The sequence below is a fragment of the Monodelphis domestica genome, chromosome 4 (genome assembly GCF_027887165.1).
Source record: "Monodelphis domestica isolate mMonDom1 chromosome 4, mMonDom1.pri, whole genome shotgun sequence".
NCBI classification, from domain to species: domain Eukaryota; kingdom Metazoa; phylum Chordata; class Mammalia; order Didelphimorphia; family Didelphidae; genus Monodelphis; species Monodelphis domestica.
The window spans coordinates 416952788-416976875 of record NC_077230.1 but is presented as its reverse complement, the minus strand read 5'-3'; the positions used below and the strand labels follow the sequence as shown (position 1 = coordinate 416976875).

The 24088-nt window shown below is 48.3% G+C and overlaps 2 protein-coding genes across 7 annotated transcripts; both read left to right on the top strand.

The window, feature by feature from the left end:
- Nucleotides 1–1259: 1259 nt before the first annotated feature.
- On the top strand, nt 1260–16998 carry HAUS5 (HAUS augmin like complex subunit 5). The gene is made up of 19 exons (XM_056825299.1): nt 1260–1414; nt 4809–4871; nt 4975–5007; nt 5580–5604; nt 6000–6105; nt 6200–6359; nt 6479–6548; nt 6633–6712; nt 6820–6877; nt 6976–7091; nt 7166–7226; nt 7324–7457; nt 7562–7724; nt 7797–7877; nt 8075–8220; nt 8357–8468; nt 8562–8694; nt 16449–16581; nt 16763–16998. Exons 1-19 carry the CDS (start codon nt 1317–1319, stop codon nt 16872–16874), a joined length of 1884 nt encoding a protein of 627 aa, XP_056681277.1. The 5' UTR covers nt 1260–1316; the 3' UTR covers nt 16875–16998.
- A 2995-nt stretch (nt 16999–19993) lies between these two features.
- Nucleotides 19994–23806, top strand: RBM42 (RNA binding motif protein 42). 6 transcript variants are annotated; one of them, XM_016422633.2, is made up of 10 exons: nt 19994–20125; nt 20795–20909; nt 21072–21159; nt 21248–21325; nt 21823–21885; nt 22003–22154; nt 22558–22893; nt 23113–23230; nt 23332–23526; nt 23612–23806. In XM_016422633.2, exons 1-10 carry the CDS (start codon nt 19998–20000, stop codon nt 23722–23724), a joined length of 1386 nt encoding a protein of 461 aa, XP_016278119.1. In that variant the 5' UTR covers nt 19994–19997; the 3' UTR covers nt 23725–23806. The 6 variants fall into 6 exon arrangements, with proteins under 6 accessions (XP_016278119.1, XP_016278118.1, XP_007491906.1 ...); XM_016422632.2 differs by having other exon boundaries at nt 22000–22154; XM_007491844.3 differs by having other exon boundaries at nt 21820–21885.
- The last annotated feature ends 282 nt before the right edge of the window (nt 23807–24088 follow it).

Here is a 24088-nt window from a genome sequence, read left to right as displayed (position 1 = left end):
TTCTATCTACTAATCCTATCAAGGGGGACTTCAAAGTTTATTGATCAATCTGGGACAAGGGTCTGTCAGGGGGTTTCTTTCTTTTTTTTTTTAAACCCTCACCTTCCATCTTGGAGTCAATACTGTGTATTGGCTCCAAGGCAGAAGAGTGGTAAGGGCTAGGCAATGGGGGCTAAGTGACTTGTCCAGGGTCACATAGCTGGGAAGTGTCTGAGGCCAGATTTTAACCTAAGACCACCTGTCTCTTGGCCTGACTAGCTCAATCCACTGAGCTACCCAGCTGCCCCCCAGGGGGGTTCTTTTTTTTTAAAATATTATTTTATTTGGTCATTTTCACTGGAAACAAAGATCGTTTTCTTTTCCTCCCCTCCCCTTCCCCCAGGGGGGTTCTTAAAGACAGGTTAGGATCAGATAAAATAATTTCAGAGTTTGTGAATGTGGAACATGGATGATGTCTGGGCAGTCAATAGTGTAACTATTTTTGTGGGTAGTCAGTGATGAAGTAGATAGTGCCTAACCTAGAGACAGGAAGACTGTCTTATAGTGTTTCGGGTGGGGTTAAAAATGAGTAAATATTGACTCCAAGATGGAAGGTGAGGGTTTAAAAAAAATGAGTAAATAATGTTTACACACACACACACACACACACACATATACAGTCATTTACAACCTCTGTGATTTTCTGTAAGATATTTATTATTAATATATACTTGTTTCTCATTTTCTTTTGGGCTGGAAAAGAACGTAATAGGGAGCCATAGGCGCTGACAGAATAGGGGGTGACCCCGTCAGTCCCCGCATTATCTGGGAGGACGGTCTGGAGATTGAGGCTGGCATTTAAGGGTGAAGGGATGGAATGGGGGTGGGGGAGTACTGCTTGGGAGGTAGCAGGGAGGAGGAAGAGAAAAAACGGGAGGGGCTCCTCTGTAGATGCTGCTCTTCAGTCTCTCCCTTTCCTCCCCCTCCTCCTCCCTCTGACCCTCGTCTCCCTTCCCCTTCCTCTAATCCTATTCCTCCCCACCCTGACCCTCAACCCCTTCCCTTCCCCCTCTAAACCTCCTTCCCTGGTCCCCCTTCCCCACCTCTTCTCGGGAAAGGGGGGATCAAACTACAAGCGGGAACCTTCCCGCTCTAGCTCTACAGCAGCGATTTCCCCTGGTTACATTCTATCCAGGAGGAAGCGCTGCCCAGCGACCGTTGACGTAAGCAACGCGTCTGGGCCAATCATGAGAACCTCTAACTGGGACTCTCCCCTCCCGCGTGACGTCATTCGTCGGCGCCTGGGATTCGAGTACGGGAGCGGGAGCGACGCAGCTATGGACCTCGGGAGCCTGGCGCTGGAAGTGGGGCGTTGGGCGTCCCAAGAGATGGGATACCCGGTTGCCCTGTTGCCCCCCGAGCCTGCTTTGCGCAGGTGAGAGCGCCCCTCCCCCAGCAGTGTGCCCCCGCCCCTGCGCCGACCCGGACGACTCCCAATTCCCGGGCATTAACCCTCTTCCCACCCCTACTGGATCCCACCCCTCATTGGATTGACCCCTAGCTTGCCCCCTACTACAGCACACACCCCATCCCTGCTACTTGAACCCTTGGACTGATTGGACCGCACCCACCCCACCCCCCGCATTGTGGGCCCTCTTACGCGCCTCCTTTCCCGGGGCTTCAAACGGGCCCCCGCATCCCCCTCTGTTCAGATGTTCACCCACACACACACCCCCAGCCAGCAGCCCGCCCCCCTGCCGCGGTCCTCGCCGAATCTCTGCCCTTTAATGGGGTCTAAGCCCCGACGGGAACCCCTTCTACTTCGGACCTGACTAGTAGCCTTGATTTAGGACACTTTGATTTGATGGGGGAGCTCACTCCCCCTTTGGCCAAACTGTTTGTCTGGGAGATTTTATCTGATCTCAAGCCTGAGTCTCTGCAGCTTCCACCCCTCCATCCTGGTCCTGCCCTTCAGAGCCATTCTAGTGACTATAATCCTTCAACCGCCTGGCAGACCTTTAAGTGCTGAGGATAGCTGTCTTGTGCCCTTTGAGTCTATTTCTCTGGGATTAAGATTCTTATTTCCTTTAACTGATACTTCGATTCAAATACCATCTCCCCTCCCTGGTTCTCCTGCCCTCCCTCATGTATACTTAATACCTGCTAATACATGGATTGTTGTCTTCCGAACAGAACACAAGCTTCTTGAGGACAGGAGCTGTTAATTTTTCGTCTGTGTCCTTATACCTAATACAGTCATAGAGCAGCTTCTTAATAAATGATTTATTGAATGATTGAAAAAATAGAGAGCTATGTAAATATGAATAATTCAGTTTAGATTCATTATTATACTCAGTAATAGGGTGCAAAGACAATAAAGAAAAATGATCCCTGCTCTCAAATTTTTGTGAATTGAATTCTATTGAGGGTTGAAGGGGAGAGTGCAAGTAAATACAAAATGCAAAATAATTTGGGGTGGAGAGTGGGGGCACCAGCAACAAATGAATAGCCCTTTACCATTCTGGAAGTACTCCCTTTTCCCCATATCCTTAAAATGAAGCTTAATAATATTCCATTTGTGGTCTGACCAGGAAGGGTGGAGCAGAGTGGGTTGGATACTTCCCTTCTTAGAAACATTTCTCTTTCTTGATTCAGTGTAAGGTTGAAATTGGTTGTTTTTTTTTTTTGCTGTTAAATTATTGCTTCATTGACTTGCAGTCACTAAAACCTCCAGCACTCTTTCAGAAAAATTGCTCTCTAGCCAGCTCATCTCTTGTTAACCTTGCTGTTGGGTTTTTGGAACCAAAAAAGCTCTAACATGGGCAAGTAATAGATCATTGAGCAGCAAGGGACCTTAGAAGCCATCTAGTCTAATCCCCTTCCCCTCCTCTTATTTTATAAACCTCTTTGAACTGATCAGGATTTTTGGATCCTGATTTTGTCATCTAACCTGTTGGTTATCCCTACCAACTTTGTGTCATCTTGATAAGTAAGGTTATTTATCTAATCTCAAGGAAGGCTTGAAGGAGCATTTCCTAAGAGACTTCCTTCCAAGTTCATCAGAATGGAACTTATATGTCATCCAGGCCAAGCCCTTCCTCTTTCAGATAGACAAATGGCATCAGACCATTAATAATTCTTTAGTTTTCATTCAACTAGTTTGAAATCCACCAAAATAGTGTTGTCCAGCCCCCATTTATTGGCCTTGTTACAAGAACAGCACCAGAGGTTTTATTCAATACTTTACTGAAATCAAGGTAAAATATACTGCAACCCTCCTGATGGTAGAACCCAGTAACCTTGTAGGAAGAGTAAGCAGTCATTCCAGACTTACCTATTCTGGATAGAGCCATATTGGTTTTCTATATGTCCTAGTGCCTTCCCATTCTTGATGTTGACAATCCTTCCTTTTAATATTATGTTCTGGAATTTTCAAACTTCATTTCCTTCCCTTTGTTTTTTAACACTTCTCTTTCATCTTAGAATCAGTACTGTGTGTTGGTTCCAAGGCAGAAGAGTGGCAAGGGCTAGGCAATGGGGGTTACATGACTTGCCCAGGGTCACCCAGCTAGGAAGTATCTGAGGTCAAATTTGAACCCAGGACTTCCCATCTCCAGGCTTGGCTCTCTATCCTCCAAGCCACCTAGTTGCCTCTCATTCTTATCTCTTATGAAAATCAAGTCATTTTCCCTTTTCCAAACTGATAGCACCTTTCCTGGCCTCCACAGTCTTCCCAAATCACTCACCCCCGTTCAGCTATCCCATTTGCCAACAGCAGGGAGCTGAACCTGGCAGTTTCAGTCCAGGCTTTCTCATTGGCTCCTTGCCTATCTTAGGAGTTAGTTTTTTATTAGTCTTTTCTCTTTGGCAAGCAAAAAACAAACAAACAAGCAAATAAACTGTTAAACAGAAAAAAGAATCCCACCTTCTCTCTATTGCCCACATTTATTACCGCTCACCCTGAACAATGGCTCCATTCTTTCTTTCTACTTATTCTTCCTTTCTCCAATATAATGTTTGAGAAAGAAAGAAAGAAAAAACAGTCTTGTCATCCTTATATTTCTTCTGTCTGGTGTACTTTTCTGATAGAATTCCAAGCTACATAACCCAACAACTTATATTTCTTGGCACTCTGAAATCTGTTCTCCCCAAATCCGAGTGTCTATTAGATTTTTTCTGATCGAGAAGAAGGTCAGGCACAATGCAAGAGAGAGTAGTCATTTATCCCCCCCATAATTTCTTCCTTGATAAGGATAATTAGATCCAGAATTAAGTTTCCTTTGCAGCTTCCCCTACTTTTTTTGAAGGATAAATTTGTCACGAAGGCAAACCTGCCCCTTTTAACTACATCAGGGTTCTGTGCCAGACTCATGTCTGTTTCCCAAAGTCTTTTTCTCTTCTTCCTATCTAGATCAGCTAGTATTTATTAAGCACCCACTCTGTGCCAGGCTCTGTGCTAAGTGCTGGATGCCCTGTAGGATGCTTCTGTGGTTATAGCACTTTTGATTCTGATGGTCTGTTCCCCACCACCCCCTCTGGATCCTAGGTTTTCTCCCAGAAGTGTATTGCATTATACAATCCTATTTCCAGCCTGAGCCCTTTCTCTCATCTGATCTTTTTGAATAAGCCATATTCCAATCACTGGCCCCATCTCTTCTCCGTAATACACTTGAGATCGAATTTGTCTCTTCAACCTAGGATTGCTATTTGGCCTTAACTTGTCACTCATACTTTTACAGTCCCCTTAGTCTCCTGCCATCACCCCCTTAGCCTCCCCAGATCCTCTTCCCTTCTGACTTTATGACTTCTCTTTCATCCCACTTCCTCAGGATGTGTATAGGCCCCATGGCTGATATCTGGACCTTTCTGACCCAGAGGATCCATAGCCAGAGGTGAGAGAAACACAGGTAGAATGGTGGGGTGGAGAGGGTTCCTTCTCTGGGAGAGAAAAGTCTAATGCTAAGCCTGCCCTTTATATTCTTTGCTCTCCTCCAGGACTGTAAAGAAGATTCGTGGGAACCTCTTGTGGTATATTCCAGCCCTGACTTCTCACCTGGCCCTGCTCTTTGCCTTTCAGCCCTGTCTGGAACACCTAGAGTCTAGAGGGGACTCTTTGAGTCAAAGCATCAAGGGGCAGCCTCTCCAGTGGAATGGGGAAAGGGCATGAAAATCAAGGCTGGTGGGCCTCAGATGGTCCCTTAGATGAACTCTTTTTTCTTTCTTTTTCTTTAACTCTTACTTTCTGTCTTAGTAACAACTCTAAGACAGAAGGGCCAGGGCTGCACATTTGGGGTTAGGTGATTTGCTTGGGGTCACACAGCTAGGAAGTGGCTGAGACCAACTTTGAATCCAGGCCCTTCAGACTCCAGGCCTGGTGCTCTATCTACGGAGTCACCTATTTGCCTCTCCCAGATGAACTTGCTAAGCAGGGGCCCTCTCCCAGCTTTTGAATTGCCTGTAGTTTTCTGATTAGGCTCCTCTGGGTTGGTCTTTCCCTGGAAAGCGTTTGTGTCTCTCTGCTTGCCCCCTTGTGGTTGCCCTTCTAATTCATCCTTCTATGACCCTGTTTTTCAATGCCTTAACCCTTTGATTCCTTACAGGTACAGCCACCAGGAAAGCCCAGAGGTGAGATCAGAGTCCAGTCTCTGTTGCCCCTGGGGAATATGGGGATAGAGAATAAGTCCTCTGCCTTCCCCTTCCTTGGCAGGGACCATTCAGGCATTGATTGAGTACCTACCATGGGCCAGGCACTAGAGACAGAGACTAAAAAAAGTCCCTGCCCACAAAGTGAGCACAAGTGAATAAGAAGAGCGTCTATACAGAGCTCTACAGAAGCCTTTGGGGATAGCACAGCATTACTTTTCCCTAGAAGCAGCAGCACCCTGACCCTGGAGAAAACTGAGGACCAGAGTGGGAAGTTCACACAGGAGGCTGGGGAGAGTTAGCTCATTGAGGGCAGGGGCATTGTGGGGAGGACCCCAAGGGAGAGGGGGCAGCATCTGATCTCTGTTGCTTGGTAGGCTGTCAGGAGGCGAGAGCTGGAGACGGCTCTGGGGAGGGTTCAGGCCGAGATTAAAGAAATTGACCTGAGCCTGGAGCTGACTGAACGAGAGGCTGTAGCTCAGGGTGAGTGACCATCTGGCAACTAGGGAAGGCCTGGGAATAGAAGAGGGTCTTTCAGATTTCTGAACACTGCCTTGGGTCCCATTTCTTCCTACAGACATGGCCCAGGAGCTCATGCTGAAGCAGATCCGGGATGCTCAGGGCAAGGCTCTGCTCCTCCGGGCACGAGCAGCAGCTGCTCGACGGCAGCACCGAGGCCTCAGGGACCAGACCCAGCGGCTCCGAGGCCAGCTCAGCCATCTGCAGGAGATAGAAAGGTAGGCCCTGGTATGAATGATCCCTGTCCCTCCAACCCTAGGGATCCAGGGGTCTAAAGCCCCAAATCTTCCTTGCTTCCACAAAACAAAACGAAGTAACAGAAACCTTTCTTCCCCAGGAAGGCCAAAGCAGATGTAGCCTTTGGGCCTCCAACACCCATGCCTTTGGGCCTGGAGCCAGATGTCCTGGTGAGTGTCCAGGACACCCCCTGAGGATCAGTGGCCTAAGCTACCAAGCAATAGCTTCCTCTTACTCCTGCTCTCTCTTTCCAGCAAGAGGTCACGAGGGTCTGTACCCTGTGCTCCCACTTCCTGCAGGCCCTGCTGAGCTCTCATTCTGACCCAAGGACTTTGTGAGTTAGCCCCTACCTTTCCCCCACAACCACTGCCTCCCAGGTGCTAGGGATGGTCTTTGTGAGGCCTCATCCCCCCCTTCCTCTAAACACCATTTCCCCATCAGGACCACCCAGGAAGACTTGTTTGCCACAACCCACAGGCAATGGTTCAGTGAAACTGAGGTGAGTAAGGCCTTGGGAGGACCTGAGGAGCCAAGCCTTGGGAGTGTTCCCAGCTGACCCAGGGAAGTATCAGGTCTCAGACTCCCTCCTCCCACCAGGCCCTGATGACTTCCTATCCTCCTGCCCACATCCTGGGGGCTCTGGAGCACCTGGCTTCAAGGCAGACGGCTGAACTGCAGATGCTCACCGATCAGTGGGATGAGGAGGCACATAGGTAAGAGGCACTGGGGGAGAGGGGAAGGGTCAAGGTTTCCATCAGGATCTCTCATCCTCCTGTTTCCTTGATAGGTTACAATTGGAAGGTGTGTCAGAGTCCCCAGGCCTGCCCTCCCTGACCCACCTCATCCAGGTAAAGGGGAGGCTTTGTTCCCCTGCCCCCATCCTTCTAGTGGAGGCCCCAGGACTTCCATAACTGCTATATTTTCTTCCTTTCTCTCTATCTCTAGGAGGGTTGGCAGGCTGTAGGGGCCTTGACTTCAAAGAGAGGCCCTCTCCTGCAGCAAGGTCAAGCCCTGGCTAAAAGATTCCAATGCCTAATGAAGGAAGTAGAGCAGAGAGTGGCAGGGCCCCAGGAGGTTTGGTGAGATGACAGCCTTGTGTGTAGCTGTGTGTGTGTGTCTGTCTCAGTTCTTGCTCTCAAGTGTATGCCACTAATCCTATGTGCTCCCTCCCTCCCTCTTTCAGCCAAGCCTTGTCCTTGGGGCTCCAGGTGGCTGCACTCCGGGCCACCCGTAACTCTCTGAGAGCTCAGGGCCAGAGCCTGAAGGAGGGGACCGAGCGGAGGCAGCAAGAGCTTTGGGAACTCCAGGCCAAACGGCAGCGAATCCTGAGCTGGCGACAACAAGTGGTGAGTAGCTGCCACCAGCCTGGGCAGTGGCAGGGCCTACCCACTCTACCCTAAGTCTGGTTGTATTCCCAGGAGGAGACACAGGAGCGGATCCGGGTTCTGATCAAAGGGAATTCTGTCAGCAAGAGTCACCTTCAGAAAAGCCCAGGAGAGGTGAGGGGCCTTCAGACCTGGGCCTTGGAATCTAATAGAAAGGCTAGGATGGTGGCATGGTGGAAGGGCAGCCTCTAGAACTTGAGGGTCTGAAGGAGGCAGGTGATGAAGGACTGGGCTTATGGTCCTTGGGGATTGAAGAATCCCTGGTGAGAGGGGAGGGTGCCTTTCTAATGCTTTATCCTCTACTTCTCTAGATACAGACCTTAGTCCAAAGGAAGGTAGTTCCAGCTACAGGAGCAGTGGGGCTACAGGCCCAGAATCTACTAGAAAAACTAGATGACGAGTCCCAATGGCTCCTGGCACTGGAGCTCAATCCCCTGCTTCGGCGCCATCCTGGAGGGTAAGAACATGTCTTGGAAGATTTCCTTCTTTTCTTCTTCCCTCCCAATTGCTACTCCCTGAGATCAGAGACCCCTCCCTTCCCCATTGCCTGTGACCTTACCTCTGTAAACCATCCCACCCTTTCCATCCTCCAGGCCACAGCCTCTTCCAGCCATCCTCCCATCTGTCCACGCTCTGCATCCAGCATGTCCTGGATCCCAGAACCTCATCCATCTGAGCCAGGACCTGGGACTGCCCTCAAGCAAAGTGAGACTGACTCTACTCCCCTTCCCCCCATCTGGTGACTGCCCATATTCCCCCTGGTACCCTCCCAACCTCACTGAGCTCTCTCCTCCCCAGGCCCCAGAATTCCTTCTCCACCAGGCAGCCTCCCTTCGTCAGGAATGGCTGTTTCTCCAGGACCAGCTGAGTCACAGACGTGGGATACTGATGCGGCTACAGGGGGATCTGCCCCTGGGACCATCAACCCAAGGTGAGAGGCCCCAGCACTGGGGATGGCTGCTAGTCATTGAGCATTATGAAGAATTCCTGTAGCCAGGGCACAGGTCAAGGGTGAAGGAAAAGCAGAGCTCAGTCCTTGAGTCACTTTCCTTTCCACTTGGACAACCATGTCTGCCTGATCAGAGCTCCACCCTTCTCCAGTCCATCTTCTACTTATTGTCCAAGGGCACAGTTCTTGCCTGGCCCTTCCCCTGCTCAGAAACCACAGTAATTCAATCCATTCAGTAAACATTCATCGAGTCCCCTTTATGCATAAGGCACATTAGGCATGAAGGCTAGATAGAGCATGGATTCTGCTCTCAAGAAGCTTCCTGTTAATGGGTCCAAAGAGCATGATAGAGATAACAAGGATGCATAGGCAGAGGAGAAGCCAGGAGACATGGGCAGGGGGTGGGAGGTCAAAGGAAGCCTCATGGAGGCCACACTGGAGTTAGGCCTTGAAAGCAGCAATGGAGAAGTGTTAGGAGTAATGTGGATGAAAGAATAGGATGGGTGAAAGCCTAGAGCAGGGAGAGAGCCAAAGGAGCCCTTGGGGGTGGACTGGCTCCACCAGGTACTAGCTGCCAGTCTTAATTTCTTCTTACATAAAATGTAAGGTTGGCACTAGACCGCTAAGTTCCCCTGCAGATGGTCTATGATTCTGAGTCATGTTCAAATGGAAATCAGATAGTGTTTTTAAACTTGTTATTGATGCTGTTTGTTGTGACATTACATTCATTCTGCTATAGAAAATCCAATGTGAAATAAAGCCATGGGAGGGGGTAGAATCAGAAAACAAGCTGGGAATGAATGCCAGAGAAGTGTCCTGAGAGTGAAGGAAGAAAGGATGTGGCCCCCCAGTGGCATTAGGAGGATGACATCCAGCAGAGTGGGGAGAAACCAGATGCAGAACCAAGCCAGGCCAGTGCAGAAATTATTCACAGAATGGGTGAAAGGGGTAAGAGCCTGAATTGCACTTATAGGGATGGAGAAGAGAAGAGAGGAAAGGAAGGATAGTACCAAGAGAGTATGGAGATAGAATCAACCCTAGGCAACATGCTAAGGGAGAGGCAACTTCCGCATGGTCAGGATGCCACAGAAGCTCCCAACCTGTTGCTCAAAGTCCTCCATGCTCGGACTTCCATTGGTGAGTCTTGAGCTGAGAAGACGACCAAAGACTGGGCCCAAATCCAATTATGTGAATCTCAAAAATTCTCAGACCCTACATAAGATTTGGTTAAGACCACTCCCCATTTAAACAATGAAGGTACTTGATCAGGAATGTGGGAACTCTACTTCACCCATACTTAAGCATGCCTTAGGGGAAGATAAAGTTGTAAACTCCTTGCTGAACAATGAAAAATACTTAACCCATACTTATAGTAAGGCAAAAGCTCTTAAGCTCTGCCTATTTTTAGATCTAATACAAAAGGGTACTAAGTACCTATAAAGGTCAGGCAACTTGTAAATTTGCAAGTGGCAAAGAGGTGAGAACTTACTCAGAGGTTTTAATCTACTCAAGTGTGAATTACTCAAATGTTTAGTCTATTCAGGTGTGAATTAAGAATGGTCTGTTCTTTGGAAAACGTCTACTGTGATTGGTAGATGTGAGAACTTAGGGGAGGTGACATAGGAGAAAATTCTCTTTAAAAGGAGGACTGTGAGAGAAAGAGGCTGAATAAGATTGAGCTGGCCAAAGCTGAACTGGTGTCTCTGAACACTAGAATCTTGCTTGGACAAATCTTGTGGTGAGTTGATAAAAGACTGACTGATCTCTCTCTTAGGGCTTGGGCCTAGTCTGGCCTGGGCTGGCCTAGCCCTTTTTTCATTGTTTCCTCTTATTCTCTCCTTTTCTTTAATTCCTTCATTTGTATTAATTAAAATCTCCATAAAACCCAGCTGATTTGGTTATATTTCATATTTGGAAATTTTTCCCTGGCAACCACTTTATATTTGATTTAACTCAAGACAATATCTTGAAACCATATTTCCGCAGTCACAATTTAAGGCAACAGACTCTTTAATTGTTACAGTTACCATGACCTGAGAACATGCCTTGGGCAATCATGTCAGGCATCAGAATGACCTGTGGCAAGGAATCTGCCATGTCTGGATCACTGCCTAGATTTTGCATGTTTGTGTCTAGGTGTCAGAACTGGGATTTCTACTCATGGCTCCTTTCTGGAGTTTCATCCCCAGGGGGCTTCTCACTGTTTCAGTTGCTACTCTTTATCATAGCTACCCTCTCTGACATCAGCTCAATGAGTACAAAAGAGTTTTCTTCTTTGCTTTTCAGTTTAAAGCCCTTTTGATTAGATTTCTCTAATAGTGGTTTAGAACTTTTTTCTTGTAACTATAGCTTTGATTTCTTCTGAAAACTGCCTGTCATATCCTTTGACCATTATCAATTACAAAATTACTCTTATTTTAGAAATTTGGCCAGTTCCCTATGTTTTTGAGAAATCTGTTTTATCAGAGAAACTTGTTTTAATTTCCCCCCCAGGTTTCTGCTTTTCTTCTAATTTTGGCTACATTGGTTTTGTTTGTACAAGATCTTCTAGGGTTTTTTTATTTGATCCTGGAGGCATTTGGGAACCACTGATATTTGAGAAGGAAAGCAACATAATCAGATCTGCTCTTAGGTGGCAAAGGGAAATTACTTTGTGAGAGAGAGTTGGAGTGGGGAGACTGGAGGTGAGAGATGGTGATGATCTGGATTATGGTGATTTCATGTGAGAAGGGATGAATGCAAAAGTTGTTGTGGAAGTAGAAAGGGCAGGGTTTGACAGCTTCTAGGCTATAGGAAGGAAGAGAATAATGCAGACATCATAGACTAGGAGAATAATGTGCCATTGACAGAAACAGGGAATTTTGGAAGAGGGGTAGGTTAGTGAAGAAAGAGATGAATTCTGTTTTGGACTCATTAAGTTTGAGGTGCCTCCAGAAGGTCCAGTTTGAGATGATGTGAGATTGAAATTTCAGGGAAAGACTGGGACTGGCTAGATTAAGTCTCAGTCTCTGTTCATGGAAACTGATTGAGTACCAAGACTATGAAAGAAGAAGAAAAAAGAAAATGGCCCATCATGTCCACAGCCAAGAACATTAGGATTGGCTGTTTAGGACATGCAGTCTTCCTAATGACCTAGAGCAGGAGCTGGCCAGCTACCCTACCTGTAGCCAAGAACAGGTTCTTCCATTTGAAAATACAATCAAACTTTATTTACAAGTATAACCTAGTTCTTGGCACTCCAGAGCCTTCCAGAAATAGAGGCAGTATGACAGTTTGGCCAGTTTGCCAAACCCTTATCAAGAAGTGAGAGCTAGAGGAATTCCTTGACTTTCACCTTCCCTTTCTGTAATTCTAGAAGAGAGATAGATCAGCCTGCAGTTGGAACCTAGAACTTGCCCCTTTCAAAAGTACAAATGCTGCAGGCACAGTATGGGCCACAGCAGCTTCTTCCAAGCTCTCAAAGATTGAGAACCTCATCTTTCCCTTTCAGTCTGTTGAGCTTTTCACAACTCCCTTTGTTTTGGGGTTTTTTTTTAACCTTTTTATCCCTGTTGTTTTTATTATATCTTGACAGTAACCTCACACACACACACACACACACCCCACAAGTTAGCCAGTTGTTGCTTTGACAAACCTCAGGTAAATTGTTCTCTGATTATGCCCAGGTCATAGTGCCCAGTATTCCCTTTGATCCTCCCTTCCAGCACAATAATCTCTCCTTATATTGACATGCCACAGTCTGTCAAGCTGTGCACCAGTGAGTGGGCCTCCTCTTCATTACCTTTCTTTCTCCCTGTTTGTTGTTCTCCTTCAGAGGTGGGAGAACTTCCTTCCCCCATCATGCTCCCTCTTATCCCATTCCCCCTTCCCCCATCCCCATATGTTCCCTTTTTGATCTGATGTTTTTCTATACCAAATCCTGGGCCTGTTCATCCCTCCTCTGCCACTGCTGGTAAGAGTGAGGTCCAACCCTTCCACCATATTTACAAACTTTTCATCTACCCCCATTATGAGAAGCAGCAGGCCCCACTCTTTTCTCATACTGTCTAGACTAGTGTCTTCTTCCTTGTACTCTTCCTTCACTTTCTCTTCAGAGCAGATCTGGTTCATCCTCATCTCTCTTTTTTTTTTTTAATCTCTCTTTAAGGTGTTTAAGGGATTATAATGATGCTTAAAGTGTCTTGATCTGTTGTTCTTCAAGTCAGTTATTTTTGACATCTGATATTATATAGCTATATATTTTAAACTTTCTAAGGCAGAGGAATGACTAGGCAATGAGGGTTAAGTGACTTTTCCAGGGTCACTGAGATAGGAAGTATCTGAGGTCAAATTCAAACCCAGGTCCTCCTGACTGCAGGTCTGTTTTTCTGTCCACTGTGCTATGTGAGATTTAAAATGGTTGAGGTCTTAAACTGTAGTGATTAAAATAGTGGAAGATATAAATTGTGATAGATATAAGAGAGGGTGAGTAAATTTGACCACAGAAATATGTTTCACTACAGTGTCTTGGTTTTAAATCAAATATAAGGTGGTCGCCAGGGAAATATTCCCAATTATTCAAAAACCCAAGTCAACTGGGTTTTATAGAGATTTTTAATTAACAATACAATGAGTAATCAAAGAAAGAGAGAGAAAGAAAGGAATAAGTATGAAAGGCCTCAAGCCAATATGGCCTAGACCTGAGTCTTAAGAGAGAAATCAGTCAGTTTTTTAACACTCACCACAAGGTCTGACTAAACAAGGATTCTAGTAACACCAGGCCAGTTCCATATCAGCTGACTTCACCAGAGAGCCTTCCAGCCAGAGACTGTTCCAAAGGGCCTCTCTCCAGAGCCTCCAGAGGTACAGAGTCCCCTTAGAAGAGCTCCAGGGAGACCTCCTTAAAGATTGTCCTCCAAGAGTTTCCCTTCTCCAGAGCCTCTCTCAAGAGATTCTTCCCAAGCGGTCCTCATCAGAGATCCTCCAAAAGGAATTCCTCCAAAAGGATCTCTCCTCAAGAGATTCTGCTTTTTCTTATATAGGGGTTTTTCCTCCCATGTCACCTCCCCTAAGTCCCTACATCTACCAATCACTGTAGACGCTTTCCAAAGGACTGCCCATCTAAATTCCTGCTAAATCGACCAAGATCCTCAGTAAGTCTGAAGGAGAGAAAACACAGCCGAGTCAACTAATATTAAGACAAAACTTGCCCGACCTTTTTAGGTACCTAGCATCTCATTGTATCAATTCTAAAAACAGGCCTGGCTCAAAGAACTCCTTAAGCATGGATCCAAGTACTTTCTTTTGTTTAGCAAGGAGTTTTCTCCCCCAAAGCAGTCTTAAGTATGGGTGGAGTAGAGGTCCTCCCATTTCTGATCCTGGCGAGTTCTCACATCAAAATGGGGAATGTTTCTCAGTAGGGAATTTGTTCCAGTTAAGAATTTCCTGATGGGGAAATTTTTAACATTCACAAGTCTGAGAGATTTCAAGATTTACAGCTATCTAGCTGCCCTTATATTCTAATTTTTTATTTTTAAAATTTTTATTCTGATACTTCTCACTGCCTCATGGAGTCATTAATTTGTTTGAACTCTTGTCATCTTCAGGGAAGTTTTACTACTTTCTCTTCTAAGCTATTCAATTTCTAGTCCTTTTTATTTTTTGTCATTTTTCTTAGTTATTCAAATAGTCCTTGTAGGAAATCCAGTTTCCCTTTGTCTCTACCTGCAGTTTTTTATTGTTGTTTTTAAACCCTTACCTTCCATCTAAAATCAATATTGTGTATTTTTTCCAAGGGCTAAGCAATGGGGGTTGTGACTTGCCAGGGTCGCACAGCTGGGAAGTGTCTGGGACCAGTCTTGAACCCAGGACCTCCAACCTCTAGATCTGACTCTCAATCTTTGTGTGTTTTTGTGCACAAAGACACTTGTGCATGAAGATTTAAGTGGAAAAGTCGATGCACAGAGACAGTCCCACTCTCTCGGAGTTGGAAGCCTGGGTCCAGTGGCATGAAAAGTCATTATACCTGGAAACTTCCTCAGCTGCATTGGATGGCCGTGTTGTCTTTTGTGCTCCAACACGCCCTAAGCACTCCACAGTGCCTTGCTGTATCGCCATCTCAGCCGTTGAACCTTCTTGTTGGTTTCTTCCGACTGTTCCGCCGAAACAGTCTTCACATGCTGGGTGAGCAAAGCCCTAATTCACCAGGGGTCAATGACGACCCGATGGCTACCCTCACAAGGTTTAGCTGGCTTGTCGAAGCCGTTGCCCGGGGTGTGGCCGCTGCCACATGCTAGCAGCTACTAGGAGCCACAAGTAGCTGCCTCTACCACCTGTATTTGTTAACAGAGTGATTATCTCTTTCTTCTGTATGAATCTCTAGGTTTGTAGTAATTTATGTCATTAGTTAATGTTTTCTTTTTCTCATCTCTCCAGCTTTAGCTCCTGAATTGAGGTTCTGGGGTGACCAAGATACTCCCCCTGGCAACTTTGCTCTTTTGGGCAAGGTGTTTGGGCCTACCTAGTTTTCCTTTGTGCTTCTGGCTCCCCTTGAACCTCTTTCTTCCAAGGTCCAGAGTTCTGGATCTTCAAGTCAAGACAGGATGCTAGGGACCTCAGAGCCTGGGGTGGTGCCTTGGTCTGAACCACTCACTCTAGTCAGAGTCCTTGCTATCTGGAGTTTATACCTCCCCTAGGATTTTTAAGGGGGTCTCTTCATTCTTGCTGCCCCTACAAACTACTCTTATCCCTGGCCCTTTTCTGGTTATGCTGGATAGGTCTGGCTGCTTTGCTGGTGTCCGATTTCCTGTGGCCTGATGATTTTTTGTGTATTTCTAGAGTAGAAGTCACTTTTATCATAGTTTCTCAATTGATTTCTTGGTCATGATTAAATCTGGTATGGATTTCAGTTTTTTGCTGGAATAGGTGTCAGGGAGTTGGGTGGCCTCCAAGCCAACAGCCATCTTAGCCCGAAATCCCAATTTCACCCATGCCAGCAGAATGCATGTATAGAGGCCAACTCCACAGGAGGGGCATGTGAAATGAAGAGAGGAGTCAAAGAAAGCCTAAAGGCTTATGGGGAAAATGGCCTGTTCAGTCCCCTCTACATGGGCCCTAGACAGTATTTACCCTGGAAACGGTGAACTGGAAAATGCCAGCCCCCAGAAGACCTGTTGGACTTCCCAGCCTTCCTCAGGGCTAGAGCTCAATGGAAGGTTTCATTTGAGGATATTGGCCAACCAGCCTTACTCACCTTTCTTCTCTTAGCCTCATCTTACTCTCTCTTGTGCCCATCTGCCTGGAGAGAAGACTGGCCCTCTTCATCTTTGCATTGTAAAATCTGTCTCTTTTCCAAAGCTCAGCTCCCTTTCATCTCTCTTGTCAAACCTTGTTTTCCCAAGATGAAAGTTGGCTTCTACCTCAGACTTCCCTAAAACATCGCATCTTATTGTTTTCTGCCCTTCTCACTCTCCTTTATCATCATATGTGTTTCTGTACATGAACTCTGATCTCAGATACTTCCTAGCTATGTGATCCTAAGCAAGTCACTTAATCCTATTTGCCTAGTCCTTACTGCCCTTATACCTTGGAACTGATACTTAGATCAATTCTAAGATAGAAGGTAAGAGTTAAAAGAAAAAGAGAAATCCTTGAGGACAGGGATCATGTTTAAAATCCCCTCACCAAACTCATGGTCCTACTCTGTGTTTAAGGAATACTCATTAAATCACAATAAATTGTTTCCCCTCCAATCCCAGAATTGCTTCAGATCCAGAAGTCTGAGGAGAAGAAACAACGAGAGCACCTGGGCCCGATCCTGCACCGCTTGGAGGAGCTGATGGATCAGGGACTGAATCGCATCCCCCAGCTTTTGCAGGCTGTGGGGGACTGGTGAGGGGGGCCATCCCTAGGGCTGGAGGGACCTTGGCTGGGAACTGAGGAAGGACTGAGAAAAGGATCTAGCATAGAGAACTGAGAAGGGGTATACCACGGTCTAGGCTGTAAGGAAAATCCAGGAACCACAGGTGACCCAGGCCCTCTCTACTGCCATTCACCCTGTTTTGCCCTCTAGGTGGGACCAGCCAGGCCAGAATGCACTCCCTGAAGAGCTTCAGGACCAGGAGGGCCTCTCCCTACAGCAATGGAAGCTTCGCTGGGCCCGGGCCCAGGGGAGAAGAGCCTGAATGTTGGGGCTTGGACATGGAAGCACCTAGCCAGACGTAAATGTGGACATGAATAGAATTGGATAAATCCTCTCAGTGATAAAATGGCAAACTCCTCTCAGTAAAGTGCCTGAAGATTTGGGGATCAGGGCTACTCCTCTGTGCCTTTAACCCCTGATGCTCCAACTTCTCTAATCCTTCACTGCCCTTGACCTATAGGGCCTGTTCCTAAAGCCCCCAATTCCACATACCCCTCAGCCAGAACTAGAGAACAACCAGGACTTTCTCTAGGGGATATTGTTCCCCCCTGAGGGGATATTTCTCTAAGGATAAAAAATTAAAGGATGAAGGTATGATTCTAAGGAAGAAGAGGTGTGTAAGGGGGAGGACAAATCTGTGGCAGGACTGGAAATGAGCTCCCACTGTAGAGGTGGTAAAACCTGAGCTCAGGGCTGGCCTAAGGGCCCAGGATCAGGCCTAAAAGCAAATTGACCCAGATCCAAGAGCCATTCTCCACAATGTCACCCTCAGTGTGCCCTTGGCTCCTTCCTGATAATGTTACACATGGGAAGAGGGCAGACTGGGAAGGACACCTCACCCTACCTTGGTTTGGCTAGAGAGAAGTGAGGTGCCCTTCACTAGAGAGGATACAGTAGTATCTGTGCCTGGTGGGGGTCCATATCTTTCTTGGGACCATCTTTCTCAGAGCCTTCCAAGCCTTTTTTTTTTTTAACCCTATTGTGTACTAGTTCCAAGGCATAAAACCAGTACGGGCTGGGTAATGGGGGTTAAATGACTTGCCCTGGGTCATATTGCTAGGAAGTATCTAAGGTCAAGTTTGAACCCAGGACCTCCCATCTCTGGGTCTGGTTCTCAATCCACTGAGTCACCCAGCTGTCCCCTTCCAAGCTTCTCAAATGTTTCCAGCTTAAAGGTGTGTGACATGTTAAACACATCATGGGAGGGGCACTTCAGTCATCCAGGATCCCTACCAAGGTCAGACTTCCCCAGAAAGAGGGAAATGCTTCCCCAGTCCTTGGGCCACTCAACCACCATTTTCTTAAGATCTTTCCTAGGAGAGTAGCAATGTATTTAATGGGGAGTGGGAAGAAAGGAGTAGAGATACGGCAGGGATAGAAGCCAGATCCTGCAGACCTTCTAGGAGATGACACTGCTACCCCTCCAACTGCAGCTTTTTGCCATCTGTCAAGGCTTTGCCCTCCTAAACTAATTAAAACTTCCCCATCGATCCAAGCTTAGGGATAGGATGCAGCTGGAAACACTAAAGGGCTGCCAACCCCCCAGGCCCCCAGTCATATGGCCAGGAACCTCTGCTGTGGAAGGTTTGGTTTCCCTAATCTCCAAAGAAACATGAATTCCAACAACCTGGCTGAAAAATCAGGGATGGGAATCTAGTTCTGACTCCCATTTCAGGTATGACACCAGATCTGAGGCAATGGTGATTTTCTTTCTAAGGCAGGACAAGGTGTCTGCAAGGTCCCTTTAACCTTCTGAGTCTGAGATTCAGGCTCTGGTCATTTCTTCAGTTCATATTAATATTAGTTGAATGTGGCCTTAAACAAATCACCTCCCTTCTGGGGCCTCAAAAATCCATGGATAGGGACTTTGCAAGATGATCCGTGAAGATCTCTGGTAGTGCTTCCTTAAATTTGGAGGGTTATGGGGAGGTGGAAGCAGAGGCTGGCTTCAAGCTTTCTTCCAACCTCTTTATCTCCCCTCAGCCATCAGGACTCTTCTGTTTCAAGTATAAAGAAGCCAGTTCTTAAGAGCTTAAAAGGAGCCTTTTCTTAAGTGCTTACTCTGAGGTCCTAGAAATACAAGGCCTAACTAAATACAGTGTCTGTATTTATTCTATTGGAAGAGTTTGCAACCTGTTAGCAGGTTCTCCTGGGGAAGGGGAAAGACTATCTTCCTCAAATGCCTGGTGAGCTGCCTCCCTTTCCCAAAGAGAGAGTATCGTTCATGTTATTTGTCCTAGGTTTAAAAAAGAAAAGTCTAGTTATATAGAACCAATAAGCCTGTATATCCTCTCTTCTCCCTTTCCCACTCCACTACACCCAAGTAAAAGCAGGTCAGTTGTACACAGCCCAGTCTAGGGAAAAGTCAGGGAGTTAGGTCAGCCCTCATCATCCAAGGATCAGGGAAAGTTTTCTGAGACCTCTCCAACCTCAGCAATTGCCTCTTTCTATTATCTGTATGGTCAACGTCTTCCCTTACCCCCATAGAAAAGGCTCATTCATCTTGGCTTCTGGTTGGATAGTCTCTTGGAAAGGGGAATTTTCCTCCCAGAAAAGGGGTACCCCTCCCTTACTCCATAATGGTGACCTCCAACCCATCCCCATTAGTCCTTCTGTTTTCAATTATAATAGCGTCTTCTCTCTTTAAAGTTTAGAAAACACATTACACATATCTCATGTGATCCTCAAGAATCCCGGGAGGCAGGTATATTTATTTTACATTTGGGGGAACCAAGGCAGATTTTATGATAAGTATTACTCCTGCTCCTTGGCCCTTTTCCCATCTGCCCACATTTTGAATCTCCCCAATCTTCATTCAACCTACGTTTTTTAAACTTTTTTTCTTGCTTTAGAATCGAAAAGTATTGGTTCCAAGGCTGAAGAGTGGCAAGGGCTAGGCAAAGGCCAATGACTTGCCCAGGGTCACACAGCTAGGACATGTCAGAGGTCAAGTTTGAACCTAGGACCTCCGGCCTCCAGACCTGGATCTTTTAAAATTGTCTCCTTTTCCTTACTGCCCCCCTACTGGGGGGTGTGACCCTTAGCCTCCGCTCTCCGCAGGCTTCCAGGGCTCCCAGACCGTAGTCTGCATTTTCCAAATGGAAAAGTCAGAGGGTGAAATTTGAGGTTGTGCAGGGAAGTCACAGGCGAACTCCACCAGTGTGTAGCAAGAAGGAAACAAAAGTTTCGGGCTGGGGGCGTGGCCTTGATTCATCGAGTTTTCATTGGCTCCAGAGACGAGGTGTTATCTGCGCCTGCGCGTCCACCGGGCCCTCACGAAGGGAGGCTGGTTGGCTCTCGTTGCACACGTGCGTCTTGCGTCATCGACGTGCGCCTCATAGACGGCCTGACGGTGGCCGCGGCGGAAGCAGCTGTGGCGACGACGATGGCTGGGACTGGGCCGCCCCCGGGACTCCCTGGCGCGGCAGGGGCCGTGCCCTCGGGCCCGGGTCCTGGCGTCCCCGGGAAGAGCGGCGAGGAGCGACTGAAAGAGATGGAGGCGGAGATGGCGCTGTGAGCCCCTCCCTTCCTCTCCCCGCCCGCCGCGCAGAGGCCAGGGCGGCCGTCCCCCTGCCTCCGTGCCGAGAAGCTGGGGAGCGGGGAGCGGGGAAGGGCGCCCCCGCGAGGGCGGGATAGGAAAGGGGAGCTGCCAGTCTCCCACCCACCCTATTGTGTCCGACCCCGGGTTTCCCTCCTCCACCCTGGGTCTGTCTCCGAAAATCTCTTATCCTCCTGTCGAGGTGTCTGTCTCGGAATGTCTCTGCCCCTGCAGGGTGTTGTTTTGTCTCCACACGTCTTTCTGCATGTCTCTGCCTCTTCCTGATAGTTTAGTCTCCAGGCTCTCTAGTGTAGGGTCTAGGGCTCGGAGCATTCTTTATCTCCTTGTCTTCTCCCCCTGCCCAAGTTCTGGTCTTTGTCTGAAATTATCCCCATGCCAGCTATTTTCTCTCCATTCGTGTCTTTGTCCCATTATTTCCATCTTTCTCTGTGTCTCTTAAACTCCTCCTTTCGTCTCTGAGCTTCTGTCTCTCCTCAGTTGTCTTGGCATCAAGGTGCCCTTTGTCTTTATTTTTCTCTTTCTCCGAATTTGCAAAGAGATAGGGTAGATCCAGATGGTCTCTCTGATATCAAACCCAGTGCTACTTTTCTGTATATGAATCATTTCCTATTTCTGCCTTACAGGTTTGAGCAGGAAGTCTTGGGGGCTCCAATATCTGGGATTCCAACCCCAGTTGTACCAGCTGTGGAGCCTGCCCCTGTGATCCGCCCAATCATTGCCACCAACACCTACCAGCAGGTAGGAGGGTGTGGTGTGCCTTGGAGACTATACCTTTCAACTAGTTTATTAATTCCAAACTTGCTTTTATTCTTTATCCCACTTGTCTCAGCTCAGGCTCCTAAGAAAAAGGGAATCTGAACACTCTCACTGATCACCTTCTCTTGTCCTCCCCCCTGTCAGGTCCAGCAGAGCCTGGAAGCCCGGGCAGCAGCAGCAGCCACAGTAATTGCTCCTATTGTAGGTCCCCCTGGCCCCTTTGTGGGTCCTGGTGAGTTGGGGAAGAGCTATAAGGGGAGGGTCAAGAAGGAGGATTCCAGAAGGTCCCCCCCACCAATGTAAATTTCTTACCCCCACAGTTGGCTTCGGCCCTGGAGGAGACAGAGGTCGTCTTGACAGCCCTGAGGCCCGAGATGCCATGTTCCTTCGCCGGGCGGGTCAGTGCCCAGGACCAAAAGCCTAGGATCCAACACACTGACCCTGAACCCTCCCCACTCGTTCCCCAATAAATAACTTACCTAGGAAATCTCTTCTATGACAATCACCAATTTCCAAAGCTCCCCCAGAATTTTTCCCAAGCCCTTAGAATTCCCAAAAAATTGCACACTACCTCCTCAGAGACAATTCTCCCAAGCCCAGTACCTCTTCAGAGCCCTCTAACTTCAAGGAACCCCCAGAGATATTATCAAAACCATCCCCAAATCATCTAACCCCTAGATATCCATTCCCTCCTCCCACATGTAGCCATCCCAATGTTTCCAGGATTCCCTAAGATTCAGGCTGACTCAGAGGTGCCAGCAGTGACCCAAACACCTCATGAGAAATGTCTGAAGTGATCCTAGGGCGAGCTCAGAACCCTTGGACCCTCGGGGACTTCCTTCAAAGACCGTGAGGCATGGCCCTTCACGCTGTCTCCATCTCTGTCTCTCAGCAGTGCCCCCGCAGCGTCCCCCAATCCTGCGCCCAGCCTTCGTCCCCCATGTGCTGCAGAGAGCGGGTGAGAGAAGGGCTCAGGGATTCTTCCTGGCCCGGCCCCATCCCCTCTTTGGCGTCCCCGGCACTTCAGAGACCCTAGGACCTTCTTCACTACACACTTTTTCATTCTCTTTAGCAGGTGGCCCACGGCCCATGGCTCTTCGGCCACCACATCAAGCCCTGGTTGGGCCTCCCCTTCCTGGTCCCCCTGGACCCCCCATGATGTTACCACCTATGGCCCGGGCACCAGGACCCCCACTTGGCACAATGGCAACCCTGAGGCCTCCCCCAGTGAGTTTGTGGGGCATGTGAGAAGGGAATGTGTCAGGGATACATACATCCCTATTATAAACCCCAGAATTCATGCCCCTAACTTTGAGGGTGTCATCTGTGTCTGTTTGGGGATTCTCTTAGATGTTTATGTCTCTGGTTTCTCTGCATCCTTCTCTGTTTTCCTTTCTCATTCTGCATGGTCTGTATCTGTCTTTTTTTCCTCTGCCTCCTTCCACTCAAGCTCTGAACACACTCAAGTACTATATATTCTAAGCTATAAGTGCCTAGTCTTGGAGGTAGGGGTAATGGGCTTGCTCTGGACATCACATGGCCAATGTCCGTGACTTCCCCAGCCCTGGCTCCAGGGCCCCTTGTTCCCAACTGTTTATCTTGACACCTCATCTCCTTGTGTTTCTGGCAGGAGGAGCCTCCAGCCCCTCGGGAACTAGGTCTGGGCCTGGGCCTGGGGCTGAAAGAGAAAGAGGAGGCTGCTGCTGTGGCTGTGGCAGCTGCTGCAGCTGCAGGGCTGGAAGAAGCGGGTGCAGCTGTGGGGGGCCCAGGAGCTGCTGCAGTCATTGGGCCCAGCCTCCCCCTGCCTTTGGCCATGCCCTTGCCTGAGCCTGAGCCCCTGCCTCTACCCCTGGAAGTCGTTCGGGGCCTGCTCCCACCCCTACGAATCCCTGAGCTCCTGTCCCTCCGCCCCAGGCCCCGGCCCCGGCCTGAGCCCCAGCCGCCCCCAGGACTCATGGCCCTGGAGGTCAGTATGGGCCAGGCCCTCAGTTAAAGAATGGCATGGGGGTGGGTCTAGGGAGGTTAAGGATGATTTGGAGGATATCAGGGGAATCTTTCCCAACAGTAGGCATTTAGTAAGTACTTTCTGATTTGAATTAGAGAAAGTTGGCTGGGGAGGGGCAGAGGTCTGAGGACACTCCTGTTCCCCAAAGACTCCAGTCCTCACCCCAGCCTCCTTCCCCAGGTCCCAGAGCCATTGGGTGAGGACAAGAAGAAAGGGAAGCCAGAGAAACTAAAACGTTGCATCCGAACAGCGGCGGGGAGCAGTTGGGAAGACCCCAGCCTCCTGGAGTGGGATGCAGGTAAGGGCCCTCTTTAGGGGCTCTTGATCCCAGGGGAAAAGTCGAGATGGGAAGGTTGGGCTGTAAAGAGACCATCTTCTCCCTCTCCCTTCATGGCCTAGATGACTTCCGGATCTTCTGTGGGGACCTGGGCAATGAAGTGAATGATGACATCTTGGCCCGAGCCTTCAGCAGATTCCCCTCCTTCCTCAAGGCCAAAGTCATCCGGGATAAGCGCACGGGCAAGACCAAGGGCTATGGTTTTGTCAGTTTCAAGGACCCCAGTGACTATGTGCGGGCCATGAGGGAGATGAACGGTAAGTCAGATCCGGAGTCCCCTGAGGCCTGAGTCACCCCAGCCTGGAGCCCAGCTGCCCCACTTACCTGGCTCTCTCCCCCCAGGGAAGTATGTGGGCTCACGGCCTATCAAGCTACGAAAGAGCATGTGGAAGGACCGGAACCTGGATGTGGTACGGAAGAAGCAGAAGGAGAAGAAGAAGCTGGGCCTTAGATAGCCCAGAACCCCCAAGATTCCCCCTTAACCCCTATGTTGACCTTGTCCCTGGCCCCACTCAGAATAAATTTGAATTCTTTCCACCCGACTCTATGGAGCATTTTGTCATCCAGGCCTACCAGCTTCAGGAGTGGTGTGGGGGCTGAGGTTTGGGAAGATGAGATGCAGAGCCCCTTCCCGAGAGATCCCCCCATTGTGGAAGAGAATAGCAGAGGAGAGCTGCCGAGGGGAGGGGTCTGAGTGTGCCTTTCCTCCCTTGGGTTCTCTGATGTCATATTTTCCGTTATGCTGTAGGGAGTCCTGGGGTCAGGATGGGGCCCATCCTCCCACAGGAAACAACCTGGGGGGCCCCCTCCTCTCCTGGG